At 42.6% G+C, this 10770-nt stretch overlaps 1 protein-coding gene across 1 annotated transcript; it reads left to right on the top strand.

Moving 5' to 3' along the window:
• The first annotated feature begins 7266 nt into the window (after positions 1-7266).
• LOC124918255 (Golgi integral membrane protein 4-like) lies at positions 7267-8526 on the top strand. The gene is made up of 2 exons (XM_047458457.1): positions 7267-7491; positions 7546-8526. Exons 1-2 carry the CDS (start codon positions 7267-7269, stop codon positions 8524-8526), a joined length of 1206 nt encoding a protein of 401 aa, XP_047314413.1.
• The last annotated feature ends 2244 nt before the right edge of the window (positions 8527-10770 follow it).

Raw genomic sequence — 10770 nt, forward strand, 5'->3', positions numbered from 1 at the left:
AATTCCTGACATAGTATTTAACAAGGATAAGGTTTGCTCAGCATGTCAAATGGGTAAACAAACAAGGTCAACATTTAAAAGTAAAGGAAATATTCAATCTAACCGATGCCTAGATCTCCTTCACATGGACTTATTTGGACCGATTCAGTTCATTAGCCTAGGAGGTATGCTTTACACCATGGTAGTTATTGATGATTATTCTAGGTACACATGGGTAATATTTCTACCATCCAAACGTGAAACCGCATCAAATTTGATCACACTACTTAAACGTTTGCAAAATGAAAAATCAACTCGCATTAATAGCATTAGAAGTGATAGAGGTATCGAATTTACCAACAGCACTTTAACCGCATTTCTTGATGAATCCGGTATTAGACACGAGTTGTCTAGTGCTAGGACTCCTCAACAAAATGGCATGGCCGAGAGAAGAAACCGGACTCTCAAGGAAGCCGCACGGTCCATGATAGCCGATTCGGGTATTGCTCAAAAATTTTGGGCAGAGGCTATCAATACTGCATGTTACACACAAAACCGGTCCTTAATCAACAAATTTCACAACAAAACACCTTATGAGGTATATTTTAACAGGGTTCCCAACCTCAAGTACCTTAAGATTTTCGGGTGTAAATGCTATATTCATATAAATGGTAAAACCTACCTTTCTGCTTTTGATGCAAAAACCGATACTGGAATCATTCTAGGTTATTCAGCAGTAAGTAAGGCATATAGAGTATATAACAATAGAACCTTAACCATGGAGGAATCACTTCATGTTGTTTTCGATGAATCGGTTGAAAGTAATACTGCATCATGCTTTGATCTACACAACAGATTGGAAAATAACAATATCCATTCTGATGGTGAAGATGAAATTCCGGTTTTCAGGCGGTTTGTCCATGACCAAATGGGTAATGATGAAACCCAGCCGGATCAAGCTGTCCCACGACAGGAAGCTGACACTTCGGTTCAAACCGAGGAAATCGGTCGGTCTGACAATCCTGCTCAGTCTACCGATATGTCTAGCCTTGATCAAGTAAACGCTAATTTGGTAGACATCCCTGAACCGAATTTCAAAAGGAACACCAAACACCCTCCTGAGCAGATTATAGGTGACCCTTCAGAACCTGTTCGAACTAGGCGTCAAATTCTGGAGGAATACTTTAATTCCGCCTTTATATCCCAGATTGAGCCGAAAAGAGTGGATGAAGCATTGTCAGATCCGGATTGGATCTTGGGAATGCAAAAAGAATTAAACCAGTTCGAGAGTAATAAAGTCTGGTACCTAGTCCCTAGACCGAAAGATCAACCGGTCATAGGAACAAGATGGGTATTTAGAAATAAACTCAATGAAGACGGTTTGGTCACGAGGAACAAAGCCAGATTAGTGGCACAAGGTTACAAACAGGAAGAAGGCATTGATTTTGACGAATCATTCGCCCCTGTAGCTAGGATTGAAGCTATTAGGATTTTTCTAGCCTTTGCTGCATTCAAAAACTTTAAGGTTTTTCAAATGGATGTTAAAATTGCATTTTTGAATGGTGACCTGCGTGAAGAGGTATATGTTGAACAACCACCCGGTTTCAAAAATGACGAACTACCCAACCATGTATACCGGTTAAACAAAGCTTTATACGGTCTAAAGCAAGCACCTAAAGCCTGGTATGACACACTAACCGCATTTTTGTTAAAACATGATTTCACCATCGGTTCGGTGGATAAAACGTTATTTAAATTTGAGAAGAAGGAACATATCTTGCTTGTTCAAATCTATGTAGATGATATCATCTTCGGTTCAATCGATCCTAAGTTATGTGATAAATTCTCAACCTTGATGACTAACAAGTTTGAAATGAGTATGATGGGGGAATTAAGTTTCTTCCTAGGTCTTCAAGTTAAACAACTCGAAGAAGGAACTTTCATCAGTCAACCCAAGTACACTAAGGAACTGTTAAAGAAATTCGGGATGGATACATGCTCCTCAGCGGCTACCCCAATGAGCTCATCGGTCAAATTGGACAAAGATGATGAGGGTCAATCAGTAGACCTGACCGCTTACAGGGGCATCATCGGTTTCTATACCTGACAGCAAGTAGACCGGATATTCTATTTGCAGTCGGTGTGTGTGGAAGATTCCAAGCCAATCAATCCAAAACAATCTCACTACACAGCCGCAAAGCGAATATTGAAATACCTAAAGGGAACACCTGACGTCGGCATGTGGTATCCAAAGGATTCATCCTTTAACCTAACGAGCTATTCAGATGCAGACTATGCAGGTTGCAAGATTGATAGAAAAAGCACCAGCGGAACATGCCAATTCCTAGGTGACCGGCTCGTTTCATGGCATAGCAAGAAACAGACATCGGTGGCCGCATCAACCGCAGAAGCTGAATACTTGGCGGCCGGAAGCTGTTGTTCACAACTTCTTTGGATCCAACAATAACTGAAGGACTTCGGTGTCACAGCCGAAGAGTCTCCGATCTTTTGTGATAACACAAGTGCCATAGTAATCACCTACAATCCGGTTCTACACTCTAGAACCAAGCACATTGACATAAGGCACCACTTCATTCGAGAACATGTCATGCTGAAGCATATCCGGCTGGAATACGTACCAACAGATCAACAAGTAGCCGATATCTTCACCAAACCTCTACAGGAAGCTAAGTTCTCTCAATTCAGACTTACACTCGGTATAACCGACATCAGTCAGATCATCCCTAAGGATGCTTAAAAGGGAAATCGGTTCGGACAGACAAAACCGGTGGTTCCTCCTAAAATGTCGGATTTCAAATTTTCCAAGGTATCTATGGAAGAACCGTCTGGTCTATCAGTCAGAGTAAACCGACCGGTTATTTAGTGCATGCACCAAATAACCGTATCGGGACGAACAACTGATAACTGACCGGTTCAGAAATAGCTTATCTTAGATTATTTGGTCTTCGAACAAAAGTGGAATAACTATCTGTGTTTAAACTTATCTGTTCTGAAACATTTCCTTTTCAAAGTAAAATGGTCGCACCTAAAAAGACGTGAAGATTTGATATCTTTCATGGTCCAGGTCTATGACCAACATCCTAGGCTATAGACATGCTTATTTCATGCAAAACTTTTTATCCTATGGATAATAGACATTATCACCTGTGATACCTGGATAATAGGCTCCTCTATCCACTAGTATATAAGTTGAACAAACCTTAAACAAAACAATCACAAGTTGTATAAATCTTCCTCTCACTAAGACAAAATGTCTCAGTTTCCAAACATCCTTCAAGTGGATTTCAACTCTGCTCAAAGCACTGAGCATTATGAGGTCTTCAAGATGATCAAGTCTCTTGAAGATACTGGTCTCCAATTCTTTCTAGATGACAAACATGTCATCTATTCTGAGTCTGTCCTAGAGTTCTTCTATAACGCTAGGGTCTTTCGTGGAACTCCTCACTTTGACACTCACATCCAGTCAAAGGTAGGAGGAATCGTATTTGACTTTACTGAAAATGACTTTGCCAGATGCTTTACCCTACCAAAGTAGGGGCTAACCGATCTCAACATACCGGCCGAACTAAAAGCTAAGATCTCCTTAGCCTTTGCCCGGTCAAGCCATCCAGTGGATGACCACGGTGCTAAGTCATTATTGAAAGCTGAATACCAGCTTTTCAATGATGTAATCAGTCGAGGCATCTTGGGAAGGGATGTGACCAACACATACTGCACCGCTGCCTTCAACATGATGGCTGCTATAACTACTGGCACACCAGTCAATTGGTCGAGGGTACTGTTCGACGTCCTAGTCTGGATGATTGGCGTTCAAACAGTCGGCCTCGTTCCTCAAATAAGCTGTCTGCTTCTGGAGCTTGGAGTTCCATCATGCCCGGGGGAAGGGCTGAATCAAGCCCAAGTACTTACCAAGGAAGTTACCGACTCTTTCTATGAGCGGTTTGAGAAGGCATGAAAGAGGAGGAACCGTCACATCCACTCCAACGGTCACACCAACTCAAGCGGATATTAGGTCACTCCTTACTACACCCGGTCATTTTGCTGCACGCACCGGTTGTATCTCTGTTCAACTTCTTTATGATCACTTCAGATTCATCTATGTTATCTTCGGCCTAGTCTAGGTTATCTGCGGCTTCAATCGGTTACTTTTCAGTGTGTTGTTGCATTAGTCATTAATGAAAAGTAACATTTAATTAATGAAGTAACCCCCAACCACCTGAATAATTACTATCCAACTAACTTGGTTAATTTTCAACTAAATACCTACCTCGAGCTCCGCAATCAGCCTCTTCTCAATGGACTTTGGAAACATAAATATTCTCTTCTCTAATAAGACAAAACTGACATTCAATATTGATGTTTTCCCTCCAAAACCGGATCTATATAAAGAGACCTTTCCTAATCAAATTAACACATCTCAAATCATAAATCTCTTGAACTCTTTCTCTCTCTATTAGCAAATTTTGAATCATGCCTAGCCGAACTCTACCAAACTTTTTAAGCATTGATTTTGACTCTTGCTTGGAAATCAATGATCATGAAACAAAGGAGCTGTTGTTTAAGTCTCTCATTGACACCGGCCTTCGAACTTTTCTCGAAGAATCCGGCCCGATACTTCTTAAGGATGTCAAGACTTTCTTTAGAAGTGCTTGCATTAGAGGAAACTACATTGTTTCCACGGTACGAGATCATACCTTCTAGCTGGATGAAGCCGAGTTTGCTCAGATGTTCAACCTGCCCACCGAAGGGTTTTCGGACTTTCTGCCCCGAGAAGGCCACGCCGCGGAATCCTATGCTTGGCTGTTCTCTGGAACCGGGGTGCCGGTGGAGAACAACGGACCGAAGACGTGTCTTCGGTTCCACACCCAGCTACTGGTTGAAATCGTCAATCGCTCGATAATCTGCCAATCTCCCAACCAGCGATACTCCAAAAAGGTGTATAACATGATGACATACATCATGAGCTATGCTCCTATAAATTGGTCATCGGTTATTTTCAACAATCTGAAAAACATGGTGTTGACCAAAAGAGGTCTCGGCTACGCTCCTCACATCAGCTGACTCATTCTCAAGTACCGTCCAGAATTTGGACCGGGTGAACCGGCATCCCTCTCAAACATTCTTGATGTGGATGAGGTGGAAGACAAGTTCTTTAGGATGGTTATTACCTAAGTTGTATCGTCTTCTCTTTTGTACTCCTTTCCTTTTTGTTTCCAAACCGATCCATATATCAGTTTCTATCCTGTAACTTTTTCAATGAATATCTATTTCAGTATAAATGATCGGGTCAAAGTAACAAACAGATTATACATCTAAGTAACCGGTTAATGTTATCAAATAATTTCGGTCTCATTGAAGTATCAGGTCAATGAAACCGCATTCACATCTTTGCGACTATACACGATTTCGAGAGGAACCGCTTAATTCAAAGTAGCAAAAACTCTGCTTATTCAAATAACCGGTTAAATTTCGATAACCAAACTTTCCGGTTAAAGTAAAAACACCGCAACATCGCGGTTTACAACTCACTTCATCAAACGGTTTCAAAAAGGGACCGGCTCATCAAAAACCGAAATCATAATTCTTGGAGGGAAATTTCCCGCTCAAAACGCTCCCGCCCAAACTTCCCACCTCTGATTTGGCGCCCACAGTTTGCTGCCTCTTAGTTTGCCGCCTTTTTGATTACCGCCCACGGTTTGCCGCCTTTTGGCTTGGAGGGAAAATTCCCGCCAAAAGGTGATGGGACGACTTTGCGACGGTTGGGCTTCCAGACCGCGCCTATAAAAAGGTTCCTTGACCATTTCATTTCACTCTTACGCGAATAGGCTTTCTCTCTCTAGCTCTCAAACTCCCTGATTCCGGTTTTTCTATTGATCTTTCAAACTCTCTCATCAAATGGGTCGTGATTCGGCACTCTTCAAACACATCATCCAAGTGGATTTTGAGGAAATCAGAAGAAACGGTTCGGCTCCGGCAAAGGAAGTTCTTTCCCGGATCACCGAAGCCGGACTCGAATACTTCCTAGGCGGTCCCTTCGTTATCTACAAGGAAGCGGTTCAAGAATTCTTCAACACCGCATCTCTCTCTGGCGACAAAATAACCGCAACTGTTGGCGGCAAGCAATTCGATATAACCGAAGAGTCGGTTGCGGAAATCCTACGTCTTCCAACAGATGGCCGCAACGCTTCGATGGAACTAGATCCAACAACATTCGAGGCGGCTTGCCAAATCCTCTCGGCAACTGGGGCTCCTGTAAAAGTATCCGGTAAGAAGTCATCACTGCGACCGGAATATATACCGCTCTGTGACATCTTCACTAAGTCGGTTCAAGCTAGAGGTGGAAATTTCGACAACCTCACCAAGGCCAAAATCGAGATGCTTATCGGCTTACTGGACGGTATACACGTCAACTGGGCGAAGGAGATTTTTAACAACCTGAAAGACATGGTGAAACCGGATTCCGCCCGGTCATGGGGATACGTCATCCCTCTTGGAAAGATCATGCTTCACAACAACATCAACACCGGTCCTGGTGTTCTTCTCTCATCGAGGAAGATATTAAGATCCCGACAATTCCGGGAGAGGAAGCAGCCGACCCCCGGTTCTACAGGATGCCAAAGGAAGAAATCTACCGCCAAGACACCGACTCCGGTAAAGGACAAGTCCGGAGGCAAGGAAAAGGAACCGATAGTATTCACGGAACCGCGTTCAGAAACGCAAGATGAGGAAGACTAGGCTTCCACGTCAGACCGAACCGGCTCGCAGAAAACCGATGACAATCCATCCGATAAAGAAGAAGGACCGATTGAAGAGGAACAATCGGCTACAAGTCTTGACAATGCCGGTACGGCCAAAAGCCTTGAAAACACCGATGCCGGTGCAGACGGCCGTGAGGAGGAAGAGGCTCCCGTTGACAATGACCAAAAGATAACCGCGAACATTGTACGAAAAATCTTGGAGGAAATCGATCTGCGAGCTCAAGCGGCTGCCGCAGTATACCGGGAATGGCACGAGTACCGATGCGACAAATTCTTCAAACACATGCTACCGGGCCTAACCGATGAACAAAGTTTTAGAAGGCTGAAGGAGATAGAAGAAAATGTTATAAGCCTCACAAACGCCGAGGATCCTAACGAAGCCATGGACCGACACGCAATCGTGAAACCGCGTGCTCGGCTACAAAAGCTAATCGTACACATAAGAAAGCTTACAGAAAGGTATGTTGCGGGAACACCGAAGGCTAAGTTACAACTCCTGGTGTTGGATATGCTTGAAGTCAAGAAAGGAGAATTCATTGACGAAATAGATCGGCTTGACGCGGTGCGCAGACAGCGAGAAATAGCGCACTCTCCGCGTCCTGAGACCAATGACGGTCAGAATCGAGGTGAAACGCCTCCTCTAGCGGATCCGGTCATAAACGAAACCGACGAAAGGACAGAGACTCCTTTCACCGGGCCATTTGAAACGGATCAACCTGGGGATTCAGAACCGGTTGTCACAGAAGAAAGAGTAATGACTCTTATTTAAGAGTTTGCCAACTGATAGGTTCGACCGTGGAAGAGGAAAATCAAGAAAGCCGCGCGCCAAACAATCGTGTTAGCCGAAAAAACGAGGGATGATCTTGTGAAGGCAGATGACCGGATCACAGAAATCGAAGCCGACTACCGGGACGATACTACTCTGCACAACGAACATCTTAAACGAACCGAAGACTTGGAAGGAAAGACCTCCAAGATGGTGGATGACATGGATCGGTTTCAAGAGAAAACCGAACAACAACTCACAAAGGTCGATGAGGACCTAGGGCGGTCAAGAGCCGAAGTTGCTTCCACACTAAACAGAGTCATCAGCCTCGAGGAAAAGAATGCAAGCCTTGAGGACCGGAATACCCAACTTGAAGTCGACCTCAAGGCGCTCACCGAACAGGTGAATGAATTAATAAAGGCCAAGATTAATGCTGATACAGCGGTTGAGGAGGCCAACGCTAGAGCGGCTAAGGATATTCAGGATGCGCTGGACGAAGAAACGCGGAAAGCAAAGGAGGCACCGCGATTGTCCGAAGAGGAAATAGCCGTGCGCGAACAAAACATAGCGGCTAAAAATTCGGCACTTGCGAAGTCCATGGCAGCTCAAGCAGCCAAAGATGTAGAGCGGTTAAACGCACAAAAACAAGGGCTCGAAGGATATGCCAAGGCTCACAAGAAGACCAAAGCGGCTTCTTCCTCTTCGGTTCCGACAAAACGGAAAAGGAAAACACCTTCAAGAAAGGTTCAGGTAACCAGGATGCTGGAGAGGATCACCGAGACAAATATCGAAACTCCACCGAACCCGGCTTCCCAAACCGAGGATGAAATCGAAGAGAATCTCGAGTCGCGATCTACAAGACAGCGAGTACTCAATACGGCTCCAATCAGTACGGTCGATCAACCGCAAGCTGGAGGTTCATCTTCAAGACCGGATCAACCGGATGAGGAACAACCAACCGATGCTATGATGAAAGACTTCATGTTTTTCGAATCAGAATAGGGGATTTCCTTTCTTAATCTATGTTTATTCCGGTTTTTACATATATAATATTTTCCCTTTTTCGGTTACTTTTATATATATAAGGTTATTTTTGAAACCGGCCTATACTTGCAATCTTACTTGATTTTGATAATTTTAAATAAAATAATCAAAAAAGGGAGAAATTGATAAGATAAAAGATTAGATTCTTCCAAAAATTTTCTCAAAATTTTTCCAAATTTTTCGAAAAATTCTCCCATGTTAGTTTCAAAAATCCGGTCAAATAAAGAACCGGCCTACGTTTGCAATCTTACATGATTTTGATAATTTTAAATAAAATAATCAAAAAGGGAGAAATTTTTAGATAAAATTAGACCGGTCAACAGAACTTAACATAAATAAACCTTCCATGTAGGAACAAAGAACCGGACCGGTCAAACCAATGAACCTGTTAAGAAAACTCAACCGGTCAAGGTATCAAACCGACCAGAAACATGACCGCACAAAGAAAGACAGGATCGGTCAAAACCGAAGGCTGGAAACACCAGACAGACGGTCATTAACCGACCAGAAGCCAAGGCAAATAACCGGAAGCCATTTGCTTAAAGACAAATAACCGACCAGCATAAGAAGATACTTCGGGTATCTGTTGAGAATGATACCAAAGGAACAGACTGAACATTTCCATATCCATACAAGTCTGAGGAAAGTCTGCAGGCTGCAGAAGACAGTCCTACAAGATCTTTCCACTTCAGGATAAATCAGAGGCAATCTTCCAAGTACAGACAACTGTCTAACCGACAGTTACCACATTGAGTAAAAGACAAACCTAGCCAGTTTGTCCTACATACTGGAAGAACAGACTGCCAATTCTGATAGGTTGACCGCAAGGTCTGAAAAGTTGACCGCCAGGTCTGAATCATTGAACCTCTGCTCAGGCAATCAGATTCAAGGAAGTGAAATATGATCGTTGGCATATTTCACCTATAAAAGGAGCAGCTGAAGAAGAGAAAAAGTGGGACACAAGAGATTTTAAGGGGGACACAGTGAACAATTAATTTACAAGTGATAAGATTGTGTTATCTCTCTAGAAAAGGCCTAAGTGCTAAAGTTGAAGTGTGTATTTACAATTTCGGTGTAAATTGTACGGGTGTTATCGAGCAGGAAATAAGACTCGGTCGGATTGTATTTGTATTCCTTAGTGAATATCCTTCTCGCGGTTTCGAGAGGAAGGGGTGACGTAGGAGTTTTATCTCCGAACATCCATAAAAACTTGTCTTGTTATTTACTTTCTGCTGGTTCCACATTCTAACCGACCTGTACTAACCTACCTATGCCGTTTTGACCGACTCTACACTATCTAAATCGAATCATCTAATTACAAAAACCGACCCATCAATTTCCAAACCTGCCTTATACAAAAACCGGTTCTGCCTATCTCTTGAGTGTGCTGCTTCAACCTGAAATAAACATCTTCCGCGCTTGAACCTGGTTCAAGGGTTTGTGACAGTTTGTGTAGTATTGAAACCCCGGTTTTAATCTCTAACCGGATTAATCACCACCCTTTGAGTGAGACGCGCTAACCGGCCCAACCCCGGTCCTCCAGCCGCTACCTAGATCCTAACACAACCCTAGAGCTTCTCTCTTCTTTCTTCTCTTCTTTCTTCTCTTCTTTCCCATTACGAAGACTTCCAAAAAAACTCGATCCATGTTGCCGTCTGAAGAGTCCCTACTGTCGTCTGAAGATACTGAATCCTCCTCCTTCTTCTCCTCCTGAACGCCGAAGAAGATCAAAGAAAAGGAATCACAAACATCGATTCTTTTTTAGAAGCTACAACGATAATATCAAAGTAAGTTCAGATCAAGTATTTATAGTCAACGTAAGTTCTTTTTTAATCTGATTCTTCTAATCTACTTCTTCTTAATTGATGCTTGTTCATTCTTAAATCGAACATCCTTCATAGTTCTTATTGATATTAGGAGAGATCCATATTTTCATTTTAGATTTTCTCAAGTTAAGATCCTTAAATAGTTTCCATTAATCTTGTAGCATAGTTAATTCATACTTCTTTTACTCAAGATGTGAGTAATATATGTTTCAAGGAGTGAATTAACACAAGAGTTAAAAATCAAAATGTATGCATGTTTCTCAACTCTATGGCCAGCTATTGGTTACGGTTAAATGAAGTTCTATTGGCTTGTAATCTTATTGAATAGTAAAATGAGATCGATTATAATCTATTATGACTATGGATTGTTGTTTAT

Source organism: Impatiens glandulifera, unplaced genomic scaffold (genome assembly GCF_907164915.1).
Source record: "Impatiens glandulifera unplaced genomic scaffold, dImpGla2.1, whole genome shotgun sequence".
In the NCBI taxonomy this organism is placed as follows: domain Eukaryota; kingdom Viridiplantae; phylum Streptophyta; class Magnoliopsida; order Ericales; family Balsaminaceae; genus Impatiens; species Impatiens glandulifera.

Bases quoted from the DNA above. Each gene is read 5' to 3' on its own strand.
- LOC124918255 (XM_047458457.1), top strand. From the start codon at position 7,267: ATGCTTGAAGTCAAGAAAGGAGAATTCATTGACGAAATAGATCGGCTT. The intron at 7,492-7,545 runs GTTGTCACAGAA...GCCAACTGATAG, and splicing joins AACCTGGGGATTCAGAACCG to GTTCGACCGTGGAAGAGGAA.